The 27,302-nt window shown below is 32.8% G+C and overlaps 1 protein-coding gene across 1 annotated transcript; it reads left to right on the top strand.

Annotated features, from left to right (window-relative positions):
• The first annotated feature begins 506 nt into the window (after positions 1-506).
• Positions 507-9,357, top strand: LOC128163208 (uncharacterized). Its single transcript, XM_052826754.1, has 15 exons — positions 507-1,149; positions 2,216-2,248; positions 2,988-3,020; positions 3,213-3,245; positions 3,524-3,556; positions 4,294-4,326; positions 4,522-4,554; positions 6,059-6,091; positions 6,344-6,376; positions 7,111-7,143; positions 7,338-7,370; positions 7,500-7,532; positions 8,296-8,328; positions 9,064-9,096; positions 9,293-9,357. Exons 1-15 carry the CDS (start codon positions 507-509, stop codon positions 9,355-9,357), a joined length of 1,137 nt encoding a protein of 378 aa, XP_052682714.1.
• Positions 9,358-27,302: the final 17,945 nt, after the last annotated feature.

The following is a 27,302-nucleotide window of genomic DNA, read 5'->3' as shown; positions in this document are numbered from 1 at the left end:
TTGTAGAATTTGGAAGAACTTAGAGACATTTGAAGAAGCTGAGAAATTCATTATAAAAACAATGCAGAAAGAATCTTATAAAAAAGAAATTCGATGCCTTTTGAGGGGACTACCAATACCAAAGGACAGCACGTTGAAAACATTGGGACCCATTATAGATAACAGTGGAATACTGCGCATAGGTGGACGACTCAATCAAATACAACTGAGCAAGTATGAGAAAAAACCAGTTATAATTCCTGGATCACACTCACTTGCAGCAATATTTGTACGTCATCATCCTGAATCCCTTAAACATCAAGGTCGTCATCTAACGGAAGGTGCCATTCGTGCTGTCGGATATTGGATCACAAGTGGAAAACGTCTCATTTCGTCGGGTTAAGAAACTGTGTCTCATGTAAAAAGTTACGAGGCATAGAAGCTATTCAGAAAATGGCTGATATTCCAAAAGATAGACTTGAACCAAACCCTCCTTTTACCAACGTTGGAGTGGATGTCTTCGGTCAATGGCAGGTGGTCACACGGAAAACTCGTGGTGGAAGTGCCTCTTCAAAAGATGGGGAGTACTTTTTACGTGTCTTGTCATCCGAGCCATACACATTGAGGTTCTAGACTCGCTAAGTTCATCAGCATTTATCAGTGCTTTATGTAGGTTTATCAGTATCAGAGGAAAAGTACAGATTTTCCGTTCAGATCGGGGCACCAATTTCGTAGGTGCAAGAGATGACCTACATATAGACAAAATCAATGTTAAAGATGATAAAACAAAACAGTACCTGTTCAACTCTGGAATCAAGTGGATTTTCAACCCTCCACATTCTTCGCATTTCGGAGGATCATGGGAACGCATGATCGGCGTAGTAAGAAGAATTCTTGATGGCATGATGTTGGATCCAAACAACCACAATATAACACATGAAGTTCTGTGTACACTTCTTGCCGAGGTTACGGCTATCTTCAAATCACGACCATTAACTCCCGTTTCTACGGACCCAGATTCACCATTTGTGTTAACACCCAATACTTTGTTAACTCAGAAGTTTGTGTCTAGTGATAAATGTGAATTTATGTGTAATGAATTCAATCGGAAAGATATGATCAAGTCCGCGTGGAAACGAGTACAAGGGTTAGCAAACCAGTTTTGGAAGCGTTGGTAGACCGAATACCTTCATCTGTTACAAGTGCGCAGGAAGTGGGAGGAAACCACCCCTAACGTGAAAGAAGGTGATGTTGTGTTAGTGAAAAGTGACGAACCTAGATGTCAATGGCCACTATCAACGATTCAGGAAGTGTACGAAAGTCAGGACTCTTTAGTGAGGAAAGTGAAAGTTAAAATGTTTAAGAACAATCAATCTGTGACATTTATTAGACCGATGTCACAAATTATCCCATTGTTGGCAGTTTAACTCGTGCATTTTAGGTAGTGACATGCACAATTTTGATACTGAGTAAATAATGTCATGTCATAGTGGGACATTGTCAATGTTTGATTATTTACTAGTATACTTATATGTGAAAAAATTGTTTTCATTTCGTCAGCTATTTTGTTGAACCTTTAGTAGTGATGTTATTAACATCAGACGGGGAGTGTGCTAACTTGTTTGTAGTTATTAGCAAAAGTTATTTCTCTTTGCTTCGTATCACTTTTGTGAGTTATCTTCCCTTGGCGGAAGTTCATTTTCTGCCTTTCCTTTTTCCCGTGCAAGCTCCATGAGCGGAGTGTATTTTGTGTTTTTCTGCACCACTTTAGAACTATTTACCATAAGCCCCATGCATGTCACCTCACCATGTAAGTTAATTTTGATATATTTGTTTGCATAAATTATTTGTATTATTTAGTATTATTATTTAAGAAGAAATTCAAAGATAAAGTGTTTACTACTGTGAATTATGTTTTCTAATCTTTAATTGAGAGTTTATAAAGTATACTAGTTTATAATTTAAACAAGTTGGACGATTAATTTATCAGCTTATTTATATGAAATTTTTTATCTCCTGTATTTTTTCTTAGAACTATTTTTTATTATTTTTTGCAGTTATTTACCAAATGATCATTGACATATTCTCTACCCAACATATGAAATAAAACAGTAGAAATTGTGAAGTCTTTGTTTGCTTGATGTACGTGGCACTAAACCAACTAAAAACAAACAATTTCAAACAAACATAGCCACAATAAAAGTCAACAAATTACAAGTGTTCGTTTAATTTGCAGGACTAGAAAATGACTATGAAGTTGATGATGAAGGTATTTCTTTTATTTTTTTTTACCAATATTTATATAAAGAAAATCGTTTATATGTTCATAGCTGTTCATATTTAATCAATCTAATACATTTTATATAAAAAAAAATGTGCATACTTGTGTAATCAATTATGCCCGTAGAAAACTACTTTAAGTAAACCTGAAAAAAAAATTGAACAGAGATATGTATTAAAAATGTTAACCGATCCCACTATCAATGGTATAATACATATAATTTCTAAATAGTTGAAATCATAATATTACTGTATTACCAAGTACATATGTATTGGAATATAAGGCGACCTATTCAGTTGATTACCCCTGTGCAGATCGAAAAAAGGATCGTACAAGGACAGATTAATCAATGTTTAACACTTTGATTTTTTTTATCAATATAAAATTTGTATAAAAGAGTGTTACAATGCATGTATTAAATGGTTTTGCGTTTGCCTTACTGAGAGATAACTGGGAAAACTCAGCACCTTAAAAAAATTGTTCCCCGTTTAGTAGTGTCTTTGTTTTCAGATGATAAAATCTGATTTTGTTGTAAACATGACCTAGTTTTAATTGGTTAATTAAAATTGAATGAATGAAATAATCAGCTACAAACAATATCAATTTGATTTCACTGAAATTTCACATACTGGGGGTAACAGTTTAGAAAGACAGACTGATAAAAACAAAATCCCCACCCCAAAAGATAGATTAGGAAAAAAGCATTAAATCGTTTGTTTCATTTCAGTATCACCTAAGGACATCCAAAAAGATCCTGGAGGTATGTTGTTTTATAGAGACAGCATTTTTAAATAGAGTCAATTTAACAATCCCCCCTCCCTCCTAAAAAAAGAAAATGAAAAAAAAAACAATTAAGACAATTTTAATGTTTGCTTTCTTAGAATCAAAATCCCCACCCAAGATATAGATTTGGATAAAAAGTTAGGCTATAAAACGTTTCTTTTATTTTCAGTATCACAAAGGGACTTCAGAAAGGATTCTGGGGGTACGTTTTTTCTATACAAACAGTATCTTTAAATAGAGTCAGTTTACCACCACCCCTCCCCCCCCCACCCCCCCAAAAAAAGGAAGATGAAAAATAAATTAAACATTTAAAACGGTGGGGGTGGGGGTGGGTTTCGATCTAAATGTAATAAATGTTTTGTTTTAAAATGATTATTACATGTCAAAAAATTAGATACAATCCAACAAAAAACAAACAATTTCAAACAAACATAGACACAATTAAAGTCAACAAATTACACGTGTTTGTTTAATTTGCAGGACTAGAAAGTGACTATGAAGTTGATGATGAAGGTGTTTCGTTGATTTTTTTTATACCAATATTTATATAAAAGAAAATCGTTTATATTCTCATAGCTGTTCATAATTAATCAATCTAATACGTTTTATATAAAAAAAAACTGTGCATTCTTGTGTAATCAATAATGCCCGTAGAAAACTACTTCAAGTAAACCTGGAAAAAAATTGAACAGAGGTATGTATTAAAAATGTTAACCGATCCAACTATCAATAGTATAATACATATAATTTCTAAATGGTTGAAATTATAATATTACTGTATTACCAAGTACATATGTATTGTAATATAAGGCGACCTATTCAGTTGATTACCTCCGTGCAGATCGAAAAAAGGATCGTACAAGGACACATTAATCAATGTTTAACAATGTGATTTTTTTTTATAAATGTAAAGTTTGTATAAAAGAGTGTTTAAATGGATGTAAGAATTGGTTTTGCGTTTGCCTTACTGAGAAATAACTGGAAAAACTCAGCACCTTCAAAATTGTTCCCCGCTTAATAGTGTGTCTTTGTTTTCAGATGATAGAATCTGATTTTGTTGTACATATTATCTAGTTTTAATTGGTAAATTAATGAATGACATGTTCAGCTGCAAACAATATCCATTTGATTTCACTGAAATGTGACATACTGGGGGTAACAATTTAGAAAAACATACTGATAAAAACTAAATTCCCACCCCCCAAAAAATAGATTAGGAAAAAAGCATTAAATTGATTGTTTCATTTCAGTATCACCTAAGGACATCCAAAAGGATCTAGGGGGTATGTTGTTTTAAAGAAACAGTATTCTTAAATAGAGTCGATTTAACGATCCCCCACCCCTCTTTAAAAGAAGAAAATGAAAAAAAAACCAATTAAACATTTTAAACGTTTGCTTTTTTAAGAATCAAAATCCCAACCCGAGAAAATAGATTTGGATAAAAAGTTAAGCTATAAAACGTTTGTTTTTTTTTTCAGTATCACAAAGGGACTTCAGAAAGGATTCTGGGGGTACGTTTTATCTAAAGACACAGTATTTTTGAATAGAGTCAGTTTAACCCCCCCCCCCCACCACCACCACCAAAAAAAAAAGGAAGATGAAAAATATTTAAAAATTTAAAACGGTTTCTTTTTTAGTATCACCAAGAAGAATCCGAAATGATACTGGAGGTTTGTTGTTTTGTTTAAATAGTATTCTTAATAAGAGTCATATTTATTACCATAAAACATCATACCTCTGAAAATGATTTTTTTTTTAAATATCATTTCAATTCAAATATTAAATGATCTAAGGGTTTGCTTGTTTTTGGATTTCAAAGTAAAGAAAAAATAAAAAATACAGAATTACAGAATTCCCAAAATAACGATAACAAAAATACATCTACTTATATTTTTAAAAGTATGCACATTTTGGTCTTTAAAAAAAACAGTCTGAAAGCAAAAAGAAAATTTTGCTTTGTGTTTTTTTTTTTACTTTTTTTATTTTATTTTTTTTATTTTTATTTTTTTTTTGTGGTTTTTTGGGTTTTTTTGTGTTTTTGGTTTGGTTTATTTGTTTTTTATTTTTTGTTTTTTGTTTTTTTCGGGGGGTGGGGGTTTTAATCTATATGTAATACAGGTTTTATTTTAAGATGGTAATTATTCGTAAAGAATTGATTAAACAATCCAATTAAAAACAAAAAATGTTAAACAAACATAGACACAATAAAAGTCAACAAAATACACGTGTTCGTTTATTTTGCAGGACTAGAAAGTGACTATGAAGTCGATGATGACGGTATTTCTTTGATTTTTTGATACCAATATTTATATCAAAGAAAATCGTTTCAATATGCATATCTCTTCATAATTAATCAATCTAATACATTTTATATAAAAAAAAACCTGTTCATTCTTGTGTAATCAATAATGCCCGTAGTAAACTACTTTAAGTAAATCTGAGAAAAAAATTGAACAGAAGTATGTATTAAAAATGTTAACCGATCCCTTAATAATAGCATAATACATAAAATTTCTGAATGGTTGAAATCATAATATTACTGTATTACCAAGTACATATGTATTGGTAGATAAGGCGACCTATTCAGTTGATTACCCCTGTGCAGATCGAAAAAAGGATCGTACAAGGACACATTAATTAATGTTTAACACTGTGATTTTTTTTATAAATATAAAGTTTGTATAAAAGAGTGTTACAATGCATGTATTAATGGTTTTACGTTTGCCTTACTGAGAGATAACTGGGAAAACTCAGCACCTTGAAAAATTGTTCCCCGTTTAGTAGTGTGTCTTTGTTTTCAGATGATAAAATCTGATTTTGTTGTACACATGACCTAGTTTTAATTTGTTAATTAAAATTTAATGAATGAAATGTTCAGCTACAAACAATCTCAATTTGATTTCACTGAAATGGGACATACTGGGGGTAACAATTTAGAAAAACAAACAGATAAAAACAAAATCCCAACCCCAAAAGATAGATTAGGAAAAAAACAAATCGTTTGTTTCATTTCAGTATCACCTAAGGACATTCAAAAAGATCCTGGAGGTATGTTGTTTTATAGAAACAGTATTCTTAAATAGAGTCAATTTAACAACCCCTCCCCTCCTAAAAAAAGAAAATGAAAAAAAAACAATTAAGACAATTTTAATGTTTGCATTAATGTAATAAATGTTTTGTTTTAAAAATAATATTATTTGTCAAAGAATTGATTAAACAATTCAACTAAAAACAAACAATTTCAAACAAACATAGACACAATTAAAGTCAACAAATTACACGTGCTTGTTTTATTTGCAGGACTAGAAAGTGACTATGAAGTTGATGATGAAGGTATTTCTTTGATTTTTTTATACCAATATTTATATAAAAGAAAATCGTTTATATTCTCATAGCTGTTCATAATTAATCAATCTAATACATTTTATATAAAAAAAAATGCATTCTTGTGTAATCGATATTGCCCGTAGTAAACTACTTCACGTAAACCTGGAAAAAAATTGAACAGAGGTATGTATTAAAAATGTTAATCGATCCAACTATCAATAGTATAATACATATAATTGATCAATGGTTGAAATTATAATATTACTGTATTACCAAGTACATATGTATTGGTAGATAAGGCGACCTATTTAGATGATTACCTCCGTGCAGATCGAAAAAGGATCGTACAAGGACACATTAATCAATGTTTAACACTGTGATTTTTTTTTTATAAATGTAAAGTTTGTATAAAGGAGTGTTTAAATGGATGTAAGAATTGGCTTTGCGTTTGCCTTACTGTGAAATAACTGGAAAAACTCAGCACCTTCAAAAAATTGTTCCCCGTTTAATAGTGTGTCTTTGTTTTCAGATGATAAAATCTCATTTTGTTGTACACATGATCTTGTTTTAATTGGTTAATTAATGAATGACATGTTCAGCTGCAAACAATCTCAATTTGATTTCACTGAAATGTGACATACTGGGGGTAACAATTTAGAAAAACATACTGATAAAAACTAAATTCCCACCCCAAAAAAATAGATTAGGAATAAAGCATTAAATTGTTTGTTTCATTTCAGTATCACCTAAGGACATCCAAAAGGATCTAGGGGGTATGTTGTTTTAAAGAAACAGTATTCTTAAATAGAGTCGATTTAACGATCCCCCACCCCTCTTTAAAAGAAGAAAATGAAAAAAAAAACCAATTAAACATTTTAAACGTTTGCTTTTTTAAGAATCAAAATCCCCACCCCGGATATAGATTAGGATAAAAAGTTAAGCTATAAAACGTTTCTTTTATTTTCAGTATCACAAAGGGACTTCAGAAAGGATTCTGGGGGTACGTTTTTTCTATACAAACAGTATCTTTAAATAGAGTCAGTTTACCACCCCCCCCCCCCTTCCCCCCACCACCAAAAAACGGAAGATGAAAAATAAATTAAACATTTAAAACGGTTTCTTTTTGTAGTATCACCAAGAAGAATCCGAAATGATACTGGAGGTTTGTTGTTTTATTTAAACAGTATTATTAATTAGAGTCATATTTATTGCCATAACCTTCATATTTCTGAAAATTATTTTTTTTTTAAATATCGTTTCAATTCAAATATTAAATGATCTAGGTGTTTTTTTTGTTTTAGTATTTCAAAATTAAGAAAAAATAAGAAATACAGAATTACAGAATTCTAAAAAAAAAATTCATAACAAAAATACATATACTTATATCTTTAAAGGCATGCACATTTTGATCTTCAAAGAAACAGTCTGAAGACAAAAAGAAAATTTTGTTTTTTGGGGGTTTTTTTACTTCTTTTTTTTTTTTTTTTTTGGTTTGTTTGTTTTTTCTTGGTTTTGTTTTTTCTGGGGATGGGGGGGGGGGGGGGGGGTGGGGGGTGGGTTTCGATCTAAATGTAATAAATGTTTTGTTTCAAAATGATTATTTCATGTCAAAAAATTAGACAAAAAGAAAATTTTGTTTTTGGGGTTTTTTTTTTACTTCTTTGAGTTTTTTTTTTTTTGTTTTTTATTTCATTATTTATTTATTTTTTTGGTTTGTTTGTTTGTCCTGTTTTTTTTTTTCCTTTTTTTTTTGGGGGGGGGGGGGGTGGGGGTGGGTTTCGATCTAAATGTAATAAATGTTTTGTTTTAAAAATAATATTATTTGTCAAAGAATTGATTAAACAATTCAACTAAAAACAAACAATTTCAAACAAACATAGACACAATTAAAGTCAACAAATTACACGTGCTTGTTTTATTTGCAGGACTAGAAAGTGACTATGAAGTTGATGATGAAGGTATTTCTTTGATTTTTTTATACCAATATTTATATAAAAGAAAATCGTTTATATTCTCATAGCTGTTCATAATTAATCAATCTAATACATTTTATATAAAAAAAAAATGCATTCTTGTGTAATCGATATTGCCCGTAGTAAACTACTTCACGTAAACCTGGAAAAAAATTGAACAGAGGTATGTATTAAAAATGTTAATCGATCCAACTATCAATAGTATAATACATATAATTGATCAATGGTTGAAATTATAATATTACTGTATTACCAAGTACATATGTATTGGTAGATAAGGCGACCTATTTAGATGATTACCTCCGTGCAGATCGAAAAAGGATCGTACAAGGACACATTAATCAATGTTTAACACTGTGATTTTTTTTTTATAAATGTAAAGTTTGTATAAAAGAGTGTTTAAATGGATGTAAGAATTGGCTTTGCGTTTGCCTTACTGTGAAATAACTGGAAAAACTCAGCACCTTCAAAAAATTGTTCCCCGTTTAATAGTGTGTCTTTGTTTTCAGATGATAAAATCTCATTTTGTTGTACACATGATCTTGTTTTAATTGGTTAATTAATGAATGACATGTTCAGCTGCAAACAATCTCAATTTGATTTCACTGAAATGTGACATACTGGGGGTAACAATTTAGAAAAACATACTGATAAAAACTAAATTCCCACCCCAAAAAAATAGATTAGGAATAAAGCATTAAATTGTTTGTTTCATTTCAGTATCACCTAAGGACATCCAAAAGGATCTAGGGGGTATGTTGTTTTAAAGAAACAGTATTCTTAAATAGAGTCGATTTAACGATCCCCCACCCCTCTTTAAAAGAAGAAAATGAAAAAAAAAACCAATTAAACATTTTAAACGTTTGCTTTTTTAAGAATCAAAATCCCAACCCGAGAAAATAGATTAGGATAAAAAGTTAAGCTATAAAACGTTTGTTTTTTTTTTCAGTATCACAAAGGGACTTCAGAAAGGATTCTGGGGGTACGTTTTATCTAAAGACACAGTATTTTTGAATAGAGTCAGTTTACCCCCCCCCCCCACCACCACCACCACCAAAAAAAAAGGAAGATGAAAAATAATTAATCACTTAAAACGTTTTTCTTTTAGTATCACCAAGAAGAATCCGAAATGATACTGGAGGTTTGTTGCTTTGTTTAAACAGTATCCTTAATTAGAGTCATATTTATTGGAATAAACTTCATACTTCTGAAAATGATTTTTTTTTTAAATATCATTTCAATTCAAATATTAAATGATCTAAGGGTTTGCTTGTATTTGGATTTCAAAGTAAAGAAAAAATAAAAAATACAGAATTACAGAATTCCCAAAAAAATGATAACAAAAATACATCTACTTATATTTTTAAAGGTATGCACATTTTGGTCTTTAAAGAAACAGTCTGAAGACAAAAAGAAAATTTTCCTTTTTGTGTTTTTTTTTACCCTTTTGTTTTGTTTTGTTATGTTTTGTTTTTTGGTGGGTTTTTTTTTTTTTTGGGGGGGGGGGGGGGGGGGGTTGGGTTTTTTTTTGTGTTTTTGCTTGCAGTTTTTTTTTTGTGTTTTTGGTTTGGTTTGTTTGTTTATTTCGTTATTAGGGTCTTCTGTCTTCAGCGGAAGACCCTTCTATTATTCTATTGTTTCTTTTTTAATTTTCTTATGAGGGTCTTCCGTCTTCAGCGGACGACCCTTCTTTTATTCTATTGTTTCTTTTTCACTTTTCTTATTCTTCTTTTTTTTTTCTTCTTACAAATTTTGTGCAGGCGATATCTCGGAGATGGCTCGCTCGATTTGGGTTAAATTTTCAGGGATGATGCCAGGTCATCTGAAATTTGTACCGCCGCTATAATTGTTAAAGATTTACTTCCGGTCGAAAGTTATCGTCCGTTGACGATTTTAAAAAGTCAATTTTGTCGGTCGGGTTTCTCAAAAACGAGTAAAGATAAAAGGCTGAAATTTCAGAGATGATAGATCTACCGATTTTCTGTTGCACTTGTGTCAAGAGAATGTTAGCCGTCACTTCCTGTCGTCACGGGAAGGAATTAAAAAAATTGAATTTTTCGACTTTTTAATTTTTTGATTTTTTTCTTTGAAATTTTTGCACCTTATAGTGACCCTCTTACTGATTCAGAATATGTATTTTGTTTTAAAATCGAATTAAGCATTCTCGAGAAATTAAGCATCAAATTTCTGAAGCGAGAGTCCAAGTAGCTCAGTCGATAGAGTTGTGGACATGGTCCAGGCGACCCAGGTTCAAGCCTCGAGTGCTGCAATTTTTTTTTTACTTTTTTTCGCTTAGATCTAAGTTTTTATCTTTGAATTGATAAGTTTGATCTAATCTATTCAAAAATCGGATGGAAGACCCACTCGTTGCTCGCAACGAGATGGAATCTAGTTATTAGGGTCTTCCATCTTCAGCGGAAGACCCTTCTATTATTCTACTGTTTCTTTTTCACTTTTCTTATTGTTATTATTCTTTTTTTTCTTACTGATTTTGTGCAGACGATTTCTCAGAGATGGCTCGATTGATTTCATTCAAATTTTAAACACTAACGCGTTTGTATCTGAAGTTTATCGGTTTTTGTCCATTTTTTAAAATTCACTTCCGGTCGGAAGTTATCGTCGATAAACGATTTTTAAAAGCGAATTTTGTCTGCGACGTTTCTCAAAAATAAGTAAAGATATAGAGCTGAAATTTTCAGAGATGATAGATCTACCGTTTTTCTGGTGTAACACACTCAAGAAAATTTCCGTCGTCACTTCCAGTCATCACCGGAAGGAAATTTGAAAAATAGAACTGTTCGCCTTATTTATTTTTTAATGTTATTTTTTGAAATTTTTACACCTTATAGTAACTCTCTTACTGATTCAGAATATGTAATTTTTTTTTATCTATAAAGGCATTCTCGAGAAATTAAGCGTCAAAGTTCTGAAGCGATAGTCCGAGTAGCTCAGTCGATAGAGTCGTGGACATGGCCAAGGCGACCCAGGTTCAAGCTCCGAGTGCCGCAAATTTTTTTTTACTTTTTTTCGTTTAGATATACGGTTTTATCTTTGAATTGATTACTTTGATCTAATCCATTCAAAAAATGGACGGAAGTCCCACTCGTTGCTCGCAACGAGATCGTGTCTAGTTATCCTTTTTTTTTTCTTACAAATTTTGTGCAGGCGATTTCTCCGGTCGGAAGTTATCGTCCGTTTACGATTTAAAAAAGTCAATTTTGTCGGTCGAGTTTCTCAAAAACGATAAAAGATAGAGAACTGAAATTTTCAGAGATGATAGAACTACCGTTTTTCTGGTGCACCTCGGTATAGAGAATGTCCGCCGTCATTCCCGGTCGACACCGGAAGGAAATAAAAAAAATTAAAATTTTCGACTTTTTTATTTTTTAATATTTTTTTTTGAAAGGTTTATACCTTATAGTGACTCTTTCACTTTTTTAGAATATGTAATTTGTTTTAAGATCGATCAAGGCATTCTCGAGAAATTAATCGTCAGACTTCTGAAGCGAGAGTCCGAGTAGCTCAGTCGATAGAGTCATGGAAATGGCCCAGGCGACCCTGGTTCAAGCCCCGAGTGCCGCAAATTTGTTTTCATATTTTTCGCTTAGATCTACGTTTTTATAGTTTAATCTAATCTATTCAAAAATCGGACGGAAGACCTCCTCGTTGCTCGCAACGAGATCGAATCTAGTTATTATTCTTTTTTTCTCCTACAAATTTTGTGCAGGCGATTTCTCGGAGATGACTCGTTTGATTTCCTTCAAACTTTCAGGGCTGATGCCCAGTCAAACGAATTTTATACCGCCGGAAAGATTTTTAAAAAGTCACTTCCGGTCGGAAGTTATCGTCGTTTTACGATTTTTAAAAGTCAATTTTGTTGGCGATGTTTCTCAAAAACGAGTAAAGATAGAGAACTGACATTTTCAGAGATGATAGATCTAGCAATATCCTCGTGCACCTCAGTCAAGAAAATGTTGGTCGTAACTTCCAGTCGTCACTGGAAGCAGATTTAAAAAATGAAAATTTTCAACTTTTTGTTTTGATATATTTATTCCAATTAGATGATAGTGACCTTTTTACTGATTCAGAATATGTAATTTGTTTAAAAATCGATCAAGGCATTCTCGAGAAATTAAGCGTCAAATTTGTGAAGCTAAAGTCCGAGTAGCTCAGTCGATAGAGTCGTGGACATGGCCCAGGCGACCCTGGTTCAAGCCCCGAGTGCCCAAAAAAAAAATTCTCTTTTTTTCGCTTAGATCTACGATTTTATCTTTAAATTGATAAGTTTAATCTAATCTATTCAAAAATCGGACGGAGGACCCACTCGTTGCTTGCATCAAGATCGAATCTAGTTATTATTATTCTTTTTTTCCTTACACATAATGTGCAGACGATTTCTCGGAAATGGCTGATTCCTCAGCTATGTAAAGGAAGGTCTAAGAATTCTACCACATGTGATTTAGAAAAATTTGCATGAGCCCCGCCCCTTATTCATGAAATTTTACGAGATATAGGTATTTCGGTAAATAACTAACATCTACCAAAATGAATATGATTAATTATTGGGTTTGAATGGTTCAAGAAAGGTGTACTGAAATAAAATCATAAACTATTCTTTATATCTCGCGAAATCATGAAATTCCTAAGTCGTCTGATGACGTGTCGAGGTTGACTACGTCACACCGGCGCTTGCAGCTGTGATCAGAGTAAACATGTGGACTTCAGTGATATATCTCGGAATTTAACTCGTTTACAACCAGCGTGGACAGAAATAGGCATAGGATTCAACTGAACAAGGTAGGATTTATCTGTACTTCCCCTAGATATTGTTTTATATTACCTAATATTGTTGGATGGAACGGAAATGAAGTGAAATTCCTCGGCTTCGATTTTGTTTACTTGTTTACATTTGTTTTTCATGTAATATTGTGTTTAAACATCAGTTTGGTGACTCAGTCAGGCAAAGTAATTGTTCTGCGTTTCGCAAGTTTTGATCATAGAGAGCGTTGAGGCTCATTGTAGCTTTTTACTTGTCTCATATCGCGATAATATTAGATCGCATTTCCTCCATGTTCAAAGTACACAATAAAAAGTCCATGGCCAAACACTGTATGTGCTAGCACTACAAAGATTACTGTGAGGATCTGGAATGATTATAGACAAGATTGTTATTTGTTTAAGTAAATCGAAATGTGTTATTTTATTCAGCCTTCTTTTATGAAGATCTAATTAATTTTATTTAAGACAAAATTAAAGTGTGTTCAAACTGAATTTCCACACATTTTAAAAAATAAACATTTGATTATGCCTGTTGTAATATCACTGAAATTGAAACCGCCATTAATATACCCAATAATAGAGTAATGTTTCATTTTCATGTTATCTTTAACACAATAGCTTATGCTAATTATGACACATTATTCATTTTCAGGGTTACTTAGGCAGTAGATGGTCCACTGAAAACACTTCTTGGGATGTTGATAAAAAATAGGTACTACAAATGTATATAAATATTTCTTTTACTCACTAACTTCAACTTCATGCATAGTTTGTTGTTTTTAATATCATATTGATAATGATACTAATGTAACCTATTATAATAATTTGCATCGATATCTATTGAAATGAAATTTGAAATTGATATATATTCATCATTTCAGGTATTGGTTTTCTTATCAACTGGACTACATCCTAATATCAAAAAGACAGAAGAGAAGAACATATTGTGTGCAAGAAGAATTGTCAATTTCCATAAATTACACATTATGACTGAAAAATACTAAAAATCAGAAAACACTAGTCTTGTTGAACAGTTTGTCACAGAAAAGCAATCTCTATAGTATTTGTAAAGTTGATTATCAAAATAAATTCTGGATAATATTGATATATTGTTTCTTCTAACCTTCTTTAATTAGTACTAAAATATCAATTATGATTACAAGTAAACCTGATTATACATTAAAAGAACTTATTCACCAGCATAGTAACATAAATTATTATGAAACATAAATGTGTAAATTACAAACTTAACACTTACAACCCCCCCCCCTCCCCCCAATAAGGGAAACTATAATGAAATTATTGTTTTTCCAATTTGAACAATTCTATAATGATGATTGGTGTGAACAGAAACAACATTTTAGCATTATTTTAGTGAAATTCACAGCGTTAAATTATTTTTGTTTAACAAATGTTTGGAGTAGAATACCAAGATTGTTCAAAGGCTAACATTTTATGTGATAAATATCGCTATTTTTGTATGGACGCCCTTAACATAGCTGAGTCGATTTCCGTCAAAATTTCACTGATGATGCTTCGCCATCTGAAGTTTGTACCCCCGTGACATTTTTTTTTCAAAATTTACTTCCGGTCGGAAGTTATCGCCAATAAACGATTTTTTAAAGTCAATTTTGTCTGTCAGGTTTCTCAAAAACGAGTAAAGATATAGGGCTGAAACTTTCAGAGATGATAGATCTATCATTTTTCTGGTGCACCTTGGTCAAGAGAATGTTAGCCGTCACTTCCGGTCGTCACCGGAAGGAAATTTGAAAAATTGAATTTTTCGACTTTTATTTTTTTAATATTTTTTTCTTAAATTTTTTCACCTGATAGTGACCCTCTTACTGATTTAAAATATGTAATTTGTTTTAAAATCGATGAGGGCATTCTCAAAAATAAAGCGTCAAAGTTCTTAAGCGAGAGTCCGAGTAGCTCAGTCGATATAGTCGTGGACATGGGTAAGGCGACCCGGGTTGAAGCCCCGAGTGACGCAAATTTTTGTTTTACTTTTTTTCGCTTAGATCTACGGTTTTATCTTTGAATTGATAAGTATGATCTAATCTATTCAAAAATCGTACGGAAAACCCACTCGTTTCTCGCAACGAGATCGTGTCTAGTTAAGGTCTTCCGTTTCCAACGGAAGACCTTATTGTTATTGCTTTGTTTCTTTTTCCCTATTCTCATTATTATAATTTTTTCTCCGTTTTTTGTGCACGCAATTTCTCAGAAACGGCTCGGCCGATCTCAATCAAATTTTAGGATGTGATAGATAGTGGTCTGAACTTGATTGGAAATGTTTTGTATTGATGACGTCACAAATTTTTATATGGGTATTTTGTCTTCTGTTGTTCTCCTAAACTATAAGAGATATTAAGCTCAAATTTCTACGGTAGGTAAAGGAAAGATTGAAGTTTTGCATGATTGTTGTTTTGTATGTTTAGCACTACTGGCGCCAAAGCTCGCTATGGCTCGAAAATTGACATTAAAAAAGCGTCGTGAATTTTTGTGTTTTTCTCTCTTTATCTTTTTTCTGGAAAATATTTTGTTAAAACATTAAATGTAAATTAAGTTAACATTTACAAGACCTTTCTGCTGGTATCAAGGAAAATGGGCTGGCCCCTCAAATTAGGGACCTAGAAGGCTCTAAAGTCTTTTATCCATAACTCTTTACCGAGGTATATTTTGTAATAGATTATAGAAGCAAATATGTTTATCTTACAGTTTTGAAGCCCAGCAGTATAACAATTTTCTCATATGTTACATAATTAGGGGTTTTTAGGGGTCAACAGTCCTAAACTTTGATCACCTATATCTCAAAAAAAATATTTTGAAATGCAGTATAAAAGAAAAGATGCTCAAAATGACTTAACAACATGCAACCTAAAAAAAATTGGTTCAGTGGCCCCAATAAGGAGATAAGGGACCGGCCCCTAAAACATTCTGTCTCCGATATCTCAAGAATGGTAACGAATTTTTGAACACTTCTTGAACAAAATGTCTTTATAATCAAATGACCTTTCATTTGATACAAAGAAAAAGGGGCTGGTCCCTAATATTAGGGACCTAAAGGGCTCTAAAGTCTTTTACCCATAACTCTTTACCAAGGGATATTTTGTAATAGATTATAGAAGCAAATATGTTCATCTCACAGTTATGTATTCAAGCAATGTAATGATTTTATGATGTGTTACATAATTAAGGGTTTTTAGGGGCCAAAAGTCCAAAATTTCGATCACCCATATCTCAGAATGGAAATATATTTTGTAATGCAGTACAGAAGAAAAGTTGTTCAAAATGATGTTCTCAACAAAATGCAACCGTCAAAATTTCGTTAAACGGCCACTATAAGGAGATAAGGGACCGGCCCCTAAAACTTTCTTTCTCATAGATCTCTAGAACGGTAACGATATTTTAAACACTTGTTGAACAAAATTTGTGAAGAATTAAATGACCTTTTATTTGATATCAAGAAAAAGGGGCTGGCCCTTAAAATTAGGGGACCAAAGGGCTCTAAAGTCTTTAATCTGTAGCCCTTTACTGAGAAATATTTTGTGAAATGTTATAGAAGCAAATGTGTTTACTTTATAGTTATGTATTCAAGCAATGTAATGATTTTATCATGTGTTACGTTATTAAGCGTTTTTAGGGGTCAACAGTCCAAAATGTTGATCACCCATATCTCAGAAAGGAAATATATTTTGTAATGCAATACAGAAGAAAAGTTGTTCAAAATGATGTTCTCAACAAAATGCAATCTTCAAAATTTCGTTAAACGGCCCCTATAAGGAGTTATGGGATTGGCCCCTAAAACCTTCTTTCTCATATATCTCCAGAACGGTAACGAATTTCTAAACACTTGTTGAACAAAATTTGTATAGAATTAAATATCCTTTCATTTAATATCAAGTAAACGGGACTGGCCCCTAAAATTAGGGGACCGAAGGGCTCTTAAGTATTTTATCCATAACCCTTTATTGAGGGATATTTTGTGAAATGTTATTGAAGGAAATGTGTTTATCCTGCAGTTATGTATCAAAGCAATGTATTGGTTTTGTCATGTGTTTTGGTAATTAGGGGTTTTTAGGGGCCAAAAGTCCCAAATTTTGATCACCCATATCCCAGAAAGGTAAAATATTTTGAAATGCAGTACAGAAGAAAAGTTGTTCAAAATGATGCAAAAGGGCTCTAAAGTTTTTTATCTATTACCCTTTATTGAGGGATGTTTTGTGAAATGTTATAGAAGCAAATGTGTTTATCTTATAGTTATGTATCAAAGCAATGTCATGATTTTATCATGTGTTACGTAATTAATGGTTTTAGGGGCCAAAAGTCCAAAATTTTGATCACCCATATCTCAGAAAGGAAATATATTTTGTAATTCAGTACGAAGAACAGTTCAAACCTTCAAAATTTCGTTAAACGGCCCCTAAAAAGAGATAAGGGATTGGCCCCTAAAACTTTCTTTGTCATATATCTCCAAAACGGTAACGAATTTCTAAACACTTGTTGACAAAATGTGTTCAGAATTAAATGTCCTTTCATTTGAAACCAAGAAAAAGGGAGTGCCCCTTAAATTAGGGGATCAAAGAGCTCTAAAATCTTTTATCTATAGCCCTTTAATGAAAGCCATTTTGTGAAAGGTTATTAAAGCTAGATAGGTATAATGCGTTTATATATCCTAACAATATAATGATTTTCTCTTGCGTTACCCAATTAGGATTTTTGTGGGACCAGAGGTAAACAAGTTTGATCTTTTCTATCTCAATTGAGAGAAATGCAAGTATCTAAAAAACAAGAGAACTTATAAAAAGCGATACAATAAAGCATTAGTACTTCACTCCTTTTCCATAACATGTTTTGTTGTCGAAAATCAAAGTCGATGATGTCATATTTCATTCTAAAAATCGAACGGAAGACCTCCTCGTTGCTCGCAACGAGATCGTGTCTAGTTATTATTAGGGTCTTCCGTCTTCAGCGGAAGACCCTTCTATTATTGTAATGTTTCTTTTTCACTTTTCTTATTATTAGGGTCTTCCGTCTTCAACGGAAGACCCTACTATTATTCTATTGTTTCTTTTTCAATTTTCGTATTATTATTATTATTCTTTTTTTCCTTACACATTTTGTGCAGGCGATTTCTCGGAAATGGCTGATTTGATTTCCTTCAAATTTTCACTGATGATGCCTCGCCATCTGAAGTTTGTACCCCCGTGACATTTTTTCAAAATTCACTTCCGGTCGGAAGTTATCGTCAATAAACGATTTTAAAAAGTCAATTTTGTCTGTCAGGTTTCTCAAAAACGAGTAAAGATATAGGGCTGAAATTTTCAGAGATGATAGATCTAGCGTTTTCTAAGTGCACCTCTGTCATGAGAATGTCCGCCGTCACTTCCGGTCGTCACCGGAAGGAATTTTGAAAAAATGAATTTTTCGACTTTTTTATTTTTTTTTGAAATTTTTACACCTTATAGTGACCCTCTTGCTGATTCAGAATATGTATGTTGTTTTAAAATCGATCAAGGCATTCTCGAGAAATTAAGCGTCAAAGTCCTGAAGCGACAGTCCGAGTAGCTCAGTCGATATAGTCGTGGACATGGCCCAGGCGACCCGTGTTCAAGCCCCGAGTGCCGCAAATTTTTTTTCTCTATTTTTCGCTTAGATCTACTATTTTATCTTTAAATTGATAAGTTTAATCTAATCTATTCAAAAATCGAACGGAAGACCCACTCGTTGCTCGCAACGAGATCGAATCTAGTTATTATTATTATTCTTTTTTTGTCTTACAAATTTTGTGCAGGCGATTTCTCGGAGATGACTGGTTCGATTTTCTTAAAATTTTTAGGGCTGATGCCTAGTCATATGAATTTTATAACGCAGGAACACTTTTAAAAAATTCACTTCCGGTCGGAAGTTATCTTCGTTTTACGATTTTTAAATGTCAATTTTGTCGGCGATGTTTCTCAAAAACGAGTAAAGATAGAGAACTGAAATTTTCAGAGATGATAGATCTAGCAATATCCTCGTGAACCTCGGTCAAGAGAATGTTGGCCGTCACTTCCGCTCGTCACCGGAAGCAAATTTAAAAAATGAAAATTTTCAACTTTTTATTTTTATATATTTTTTCCAATAAGATGATAGTGATTCTTTTTCTGATTCAGAATATGTAATTTGTTTTAAAATCGATCAAGGCGTTCTCGAGAAATTAAGCGTCAAAGTCCTGAAGCGAGAGTCCGAGTAGCTCAGTCGATATAGTCGTCGACATGGCCCAGCCGACCCGGGTTCAAGCCCCGAGTGCCGCAAATTATTTTTTACTATTTTTCGCTTAGATCTACGGTTTTATCTTTGAATTGATAAGTTTGAGCTAATCTATTCAAAAATCGAACGGAAGACCCACTCGTTGCTCGCAACGAGATCGAATCTAGTTATTATTCTTTTTTTGTCTTACAAATTTTGTGCAGGCGATTTCTCGGAGATGACTCGTGCGATTTCCTTCAAATTTTCAGGCTGATGCCTAGTCATATGAATTTTATACCGCCGGAACTATTTCTTAAAATTCACTTCCTGTCGGAAGATATCGTCGTTTTACGATTTTTAAAAGTCAATTTTGTCGGCAATGTTTCTCAAAAACGAGTAAAGATAGAGAACTGAAATTTTCAGAGATGATAGATCTAGCAATATCCTCGTGTACCTCGGTCAGGAGAATGTTGGCCATCGCTTCTGGTCGTCACCGGAAGCAAATTAAAAAAATGAAAATTTTCAAATTTTTGTTTTTTTTTTTATTTTTTCCAATTAGATGATAGTGACTCTTACACTGATTCTGAATATGTAATTTGTTCTAAAATCAATCAAGGCATTCTCGAGAAGCTAAGCGTCAGAGTTCTGAAGCGAGAGTCTGAGTAGCTCAGTCGATAGAGTCGTGGACATAGCCCAGGAGACCCGGGTTCAAGCCCCGAGTGCCGCAAATTTTATTTTAATATTTTTTGCTTAGATCTCCGGTTTTATCTTTGAATTAATAATTTTTATCTAATCTATTAAAAAATTGAACGGAAGACCCACTCGTTGCTCGCAAGTTATTATTAAGGTCTTCCGTTTCCAACGGGAAACCTTATAGTTTTCGTACTGTTTCTTATTAAGGTCTTTCGTTTCCAACGGAAGACCTTATTGTTTTTCTTAGGTTTCTTTTTCCCTATTATTAAGGTCTTCCGTTTCCAACGGAAGACCTTATTGTTTTCGTTCGGTTTCTTTTTCCCTATTATTATTAAGGTCTTCCGTTTCCAACGGAAGACCTTATTGTTTTCGTTCGGTTTCTTTTTCCCTATTATTATTATTTTTTTTTTCTTACAAATTTTGTGCACGCGATTTCTCAGAAACGGCTCAACCGATTTTCATGAAACTTTCAGATATGATAGATAGTGATCGAAACTTTATAGGTTTTTAATTGTATTGACGTTTTAGCGATTTTTAGAGGGGTGGCTTGTTAATCTAACTTCTCCTAAACTATAAAAGATATTGAGTTCAAACTTTCATGGAATGGTAGACAAAAGATTGTAGATTTGCAATTTTATTTTCATTTTGAACTGGATTGAAAGGCGCCGAAGCTCGCCTGGACCCGAAAATTTAGTTTAAAAAAATGTATTTTTTTCTTGTTTTCTTTGTTTATCTCTTTACTGAAAAATATTTTGTTAAGACATGTAATGTAAGAAAGGTTAATATTTACAGGACCTTTCATTTAATATCAAGAAAAAGGGGCTGGCCCCTCAAATTAGAGGATCAAAGGGCTTTAAAATCTTTTATCGGTAGCCCTTTACTGAGAAATTTTTTGTGAAATGTTATAGAAGCAAATATGTATATCTTACAGTAATGTATTTAAGTAATGTAATGATTTTATCATATGTTACGTAATTAAGGGTTTTGAAGGGCCAAAAGTCCAAAATTTCTATCACCCATATCTCAGAGAGAAAAAATATTTTGTAATGCAATACAGAAGAGAAGTTGTTTCAAATCATGTTCTTAACAAAATGCAACCTTCAAAATTTCGTTAAACGGCCCCTTAAAGGAGTTAAGGGACCGGCCCCTAAAACCTTTTTTCTCATATATCTCCAAAACGGTAACGATATTTTAAATTCTTGTTGAACAAAATTTGTGTAGAATTAAATGACCTTTTATTTGATACCAAGAAAAAAGGGGCTGGCCCCTTAAATTAGGGGGCCAAAGGCCTCTAAAATCTTTTATTTGTAGCCCTTTACTGAGGGATATTTTGTAAACGGTTATAGAAGCAAATATGTTTATCTTACAGTTATGTATCCAAGCAATGTAATGATTTTATCATGTGTTACATAATAAGGGTTTTTAGGGGTCAAAATTATAGAATTTTGATCACCAATATCTCAGAAAGGAAAAATATTTTGAAATGCAGTAAAGAAGAAAAGATACTCAAAAAGATATACTTAATAAGGTGCAATTTTCAAAATTTCGTTAAATGGCCCCTATAAGGAGTTTAGGGATCAGCCCTTAAACGTTCTTTCCCATATATCTCAAGAACGGTAACGAATTTCTAAACAGTTGTTAAACAAAATGTGTTGAGATTCAATTGACCTTTTATTTGATTTCAAAATAGGGGCTGGCCCCTAAAATTAGGAAACTAAAGGGCTCTAAAATGTTTCATCTGTAGCTCTTTACTGGGGGAAATTTAATGAAAGGCTATAGAAGCAAATATGTTAATCTTACAGTTCTGTATCCAAGTAATATAATGATTTTTTCATGTGTTATGGAATAAGGATTTTTTAGGGGTCAAGGGTCCATAAACTATGACCAGCTATATCTCAAAAAGGAAAATGTTTTGAAATGCAGTGTAGAAGAAAAGATACTCAAAATGATGTACTTTACAAAATGCAACCTCCAAAATTTGGTTCAGCGGTTCCAATAAGGAGGTAAGGGACTGGCCCCTAAAACTTTGTTTTCTCAGATATCTCAAGAACGGTGACGAATTTCTAAACACTTGTTGAACAAAGCTCTTATCCCTGAAACAAAATAGTATCTGGCTCTTGGAATGTAGACCCCGTTTTTCTATTCTAAATCATGTTTAGCAAAGTCAAGATCTAACATATATCTCAAATTCTAAAATCAGACGGAAGACATCCTCGTTGCTTGCAACGAAATCGTGTCTAGTTATTATTATTTTTCTTTTTTTTTTCTTACACATTTTGTGCACGCGATTTCTCAGAAACGGCTCGACCGATTTTCATGAAACTTTCAGATATAATAGATAGTGACCTGAACCTTATAGATATTTTATTATATTGATGACGTCACTTCCGTTTTTGAGATATTGACGTTTTAGCAATTTTTAGAGGGGTGGCTTGTTACTCTAACTTCTCCGAAATTATAAAATATATTGAGTTCAAACTTTCAGGGATAGTAGACAAAAGATTGTATATTTGCAATTTTATTTTCATTTTGATCTGGCTTGAAAGGCGCCGAAGCTCGCCTGGACCCGAAAATTTAGTTTTTTAAAAATGTCGTATGTTTTTCTGGTTTCCATGGTTTATCTCTTTTCTGAAAAATATTTTGTGAAGTCATGTAATGCAAGAAAGGTTTATATTTTACAGGACCTTTCATTTGATATCAAGAAAAAGGGGCTGGCCCCTCAAATTAGGGGACCAAAGGGCTCTAAAGTCTTAAATCTATAACTCTTCACGGAGAGATATTTTGTGAAATGTTATAGAAGCAAATATGTTTATCTTACAGTTATGTATCCAAGTTATGTAATGGTTTTATCATGTGTTACGTAATTAAGGGTTTTTAGGGGCCAAAAGTCCAAAATTTTGATTACCCATATCTCAGAAAGAAAAACTATTTTGTAATGCAGTACAAAAGAAAAGTTGTTTTAATTGATGTTCTTAACAAAATGCAACCTTCTAAATTTTGTCAAACGGCCCCTAAAGGGAGATAAGGGATCGGCCCTTAAAACCTTCTTTCTCATGTATCTCCAGAACAGTAACAAATTTTTAATCACTTGTTGAACAAAATTTGTTTAGAATTAAATGACCTTTCATTTAATATCAAGTAATACTGGCTGGCCCCTCAAATAAGGGGACCAAATGGCTCTAAAGTCTCTAAACTGTAGCTCTTTACTGAGAGAAATTTTGTTAAAGGTTATAGAAGCAAATGTGTTTATCTCACAGTTATGTATCCAAGCAATGTTATGATTTTATCTTGTGTTACATAATAAGGGTTTTTAGGGGTCAAAATTATAGAATTTTGATCACCAATATCTCAGAAAGAAAAAATATTTTGTAATGCAATACAAACAAAGTTGTTCAAAATGATGTTCTTAACAACATGCAACCTTCAAAATTTTGTTTAACGGCCCCTATAAGGAGATGAAGGATCGGTCCCTTAAACCCTTTTTCTCATATATCTTCAGAACGGTAACAAATTTTTAAAAACGTGTTGACAAAATGTGTTCAGAATTAAATGTCCTTTCATTTGATTCCAAGAAAAAAGGGCTGGCCCCTTAAATTAGGGGATCAAAGGGCTCTAATTTTTTGTATCTATAGCCTTTTAATGAGATCCATCTTGTGAAAGGTTATTAAAGTTAAATTAGGTATAATAGGTTTATATATCCTAACAATATAATGATTTGCTCTTGCGTTACCCAATTAGGTTTAATAGGAACCATTTGTAAACAAATTTAATTTTTTCAATCTTAATTGGAAGAAATACAAGTATTTTAAAAAGCGATGAAATAGAACTTATAAAAAGCGATACATTAAAGCATTAGTACTTCACTCCTTTTTCCATAACATGTTTTGTTGTCGAAAATCAAAGCCGATGATGTCATATTTTCTTCTAAAAATCGAACGGAAGACCTACTCGTTGCCTGCAATGAGATCGTGTCTAGTTATTATTCTTTTTTTGTCTTACAAATTTTGTGCAGGCAATATCTCGGAGATGACTCGTTCGATATTCTTCAAATGTTCAGGGCTGATGCCTAGTGATATGAATTTTATACCGCCGGAACAATTTCTAAAAATTCACTTTCGATCGGAAGTTATCGTCGTTTTACGATTTTTTACAGTTAATTTTGTCGGCGATGTTTCTCAAAAACGAGTAAAGATAGAGAACTGAAATTTTTAGAGATGATAGATCTAGCATTATCCTCGTGTACCTCGGTCAAGAGAAGGTTAGGCGTCATTTCCGGTCGTCACCGGAAGCAAATTAAAAAAAATGAAAATTTTCAACTTTTTGTTTTTATATATTTTTTCCAATTAGATGATAGTGACCCTTTTACTCATTCAGAATATGTAATTTGTTTTAAAATCTATCAAGGCATTCTCGAGAAATTAAGCGTCAAAGTTCTGAAGCGAGAGTCCGAGTAACTCAGTCGAAAGAGTCGTGTACATGGCCAAGGCGACCCGGGTTCAAGCCCCGTGTGCCGCAATTTTTTTTTTTTTACTAATTTTCGCTAAGTTGTACAGTTTTATCTTTGAATTCATAAGTTTGATCTAATCTATTCAAAAATCGGACGGAAGACCCACTCGTTGCTCGCAACGAGATCGAATCTAGTTATTATTCTTTTTTTTTCTTACCGATTTTGTGCAGACGATTTCTCAGAGATGGCTCAACCGATTTTATTCAAATTTTAAAGAATAACGCGATTTTATCTGAAGTTTATCGTTTTTTATCCATTTTTGAAAATACACTTCCGGTCGGACATTATCATCCGTTTACGATTTTAAAAAGTCAATTTTGTCGGTCAGGTTTCTCAAAAACGAGTAAAGATATAGGGCTGAAATTTTCAGAGATGATGGATCTACCGTTTTTCTGGTGCACCTCGTTCGATTTCCTTAAAATGTTCAGGGCTGATGAATAGTGATATGAATTTTATACCACCGGAACAATTTTAAAAATTCACTTCCTGTCGGAAGTTATCGTCGTTTAACGATTTTTAAAAGTCGATTTTGTCGGCAATGTTTCTCAAAAACGAGTAAAGATAGAGAACTGAAATTTTTAGAGATGATAGATCTAGCAATATCCTCGTGTACCTCGGTCAAGAGAAGGTTAGGCGTCATTTCCGGTCGTCACCGGAAGCAAATTAAAAAAAATGAAAATTTTCAACTTTTTGTTTTTATATATTTTTTCCGATTAGATGATAGTGACCCTTTTACTCATTCAGAATATGTAATTTGTTTTAAAATCTATCAAGGCATTCTCGAGAAATTAAGCGTCAAAGTTCTGAAGCGAGAGTCCGAGTAACTCAGTCGAAAGAGTCGTGTACATGGCCAAGGCGACCCGGGTTCAAGCCCCGTGTGCCGCAATTTTTTTTTTTTTACTATTTTTCGCTTAGTTGTACAGTTTTATCTTTGAATTCATAAGTTTGATCTAATCTATTCAAAAATCGGACGGAAGACCCACTCGTTGCTCGCAACGAGATCGAATCTAGTTATTATTCTTTTTTTTTCTTACCGATTTTGTGCAGACGATTTCTCAGAGATGGCTCAACCGATTTTATTCAAATTTTAAAGAATAACGCGATTTTATCTGAAGTTTATCGTTTTTTATCCATTTTTGAAAATACACTTCCGGTCGGACATTATCATCCGTTTACGATTTTAAAAAGTCAATTTTGTCGGTCAGGTTTCTCAAAAACGAGTAAAGATATAGGGCTGAAATTTTCAGAGATGATGGATCTACCGTTTTTCTGGTGCACCTCGGTCAAGAAAATGTCAGCCGTCACTTCCGGTCGTCACCGGAAGGAAATTTAAAAAATTGAATTTTTCGACTTTTTAATTTTTTAATATTTTTCTTTGAAATTTTTACACTTATAGTGACCCTTTCACTGATTCAGAATATGTAATGTGTTTAAAAATCGATCAAAGCATTCTCGAGGAATTAAGCGTCAAAGTTCTGAAGCGAGAGTCCGAGTAGCTCAGTCGATAGAGTCGCGGACATGGTCCAGGCGACCCGGGTTCAAGCCTCGAGTGCCGCGAATTTTTTTCCCTCTATTTTTCGCTTAGATCTACGATTTTATCTTTGAATTGATAAGTTTAATCTTATCTATTCAAAAATTGGACGGAAGACCCACTCATTGCTCGCAACGAGATCGAATCTAGTTATTCTTTTTTTGTCTTACAAATTTTGTGCAGGCGATTTCTCGGAGATGACTCGTTCGATTTCCTTAAAATGTTCAGGGCTGATGCATAGTTATATGAATTTTATACCCCCGGAACAATTTTAAAAATTCATTTCCTGTCGGAAGTTATCGTCGTTTAACGATTTTTAAAAACGTGTTGACAAAATGTGTTCAGAATTAAATGTCCTTTCATTTGATTCCAAGAAAAAAGGGCTGGCCCCTTAAATTAGGGGATCAAAGAGCTCTAATTTTTTGTATCTATAGCCTTTTAATGAGATCCATCTTGTGAAAGGTTATTAAAGTTAAATTAGGTATAATAGGTTTATATATCCTAACAATATAATGATTTGCTCTTGCGTTACCCAATTAGGTTTTATAGGAACCATTTGTAAACAAATTTAATTTTTTCAATCTTAATTGGAAGAAATACAAGTATTTTAAAAAGCGATGAAATAGAACTTATAAAAAGCGATACATTAAAGCATTAGTACTTCACTCCTTTTTCCATAACATGTTTTGTTGTCGAAAATCAAAGCCGATGATGTCATATTTTCTTCTAAAAATCGAACGGAAGACCTACTCGTTGCCTGCAATGAGATCGTGTCTAGTTATTATTCTTTTTTTGTCTTACAAATTTTGTGCAGGCAATATCTCGGAGATGACTCGTTCGATATTCTTCAAATGTTCAGGGCTGATGCCTAGTGATATGAATTTTATACCGCCGGAACAATTTCTAAAAATTCACTTTCGATCGGAAGTTATCGTCGTTTTACGATTTTTTACAGTTAATTTTGTCGGCGATGTTTCTCAAAAACGAGTAAAGATAGAGAACTGAAATTTTTAGAGATGATAGATCTAGCATTATCCTCGTGTACCTCGGTCAAGAGAAGGTTAGGCGTCATTTCCGGTCGTCACCGGAAGCAAATTAAAAAAAATGAAAATTTTCAACTTTTTGTTTTTATATATTTTTTCCAATTAGATGATAGTGACCCTTTTACTCATTCAGAATATGTAATTTGTTTTAAAATCTATCAAGGCATTCTCG

This window comes from Crassostrea angulata, chromosome 9, assembly GCF_025612915.1.
Source record: "Crassostrea angulata isolate pt1a10 chromosome 9, ASM2561291v2, whole genome shotgun sequence".
Lineage (NCBI taxonomy): Eukaryota > Metazoa > Mollusca > Bivalvia > Ostreida > Ostreidae > Magallana > Magallana angulata.
Note: the sequence above shows the minus strand (reverse complement) of the source record. Positions and strands in the feature narration are given on the sequence as shown.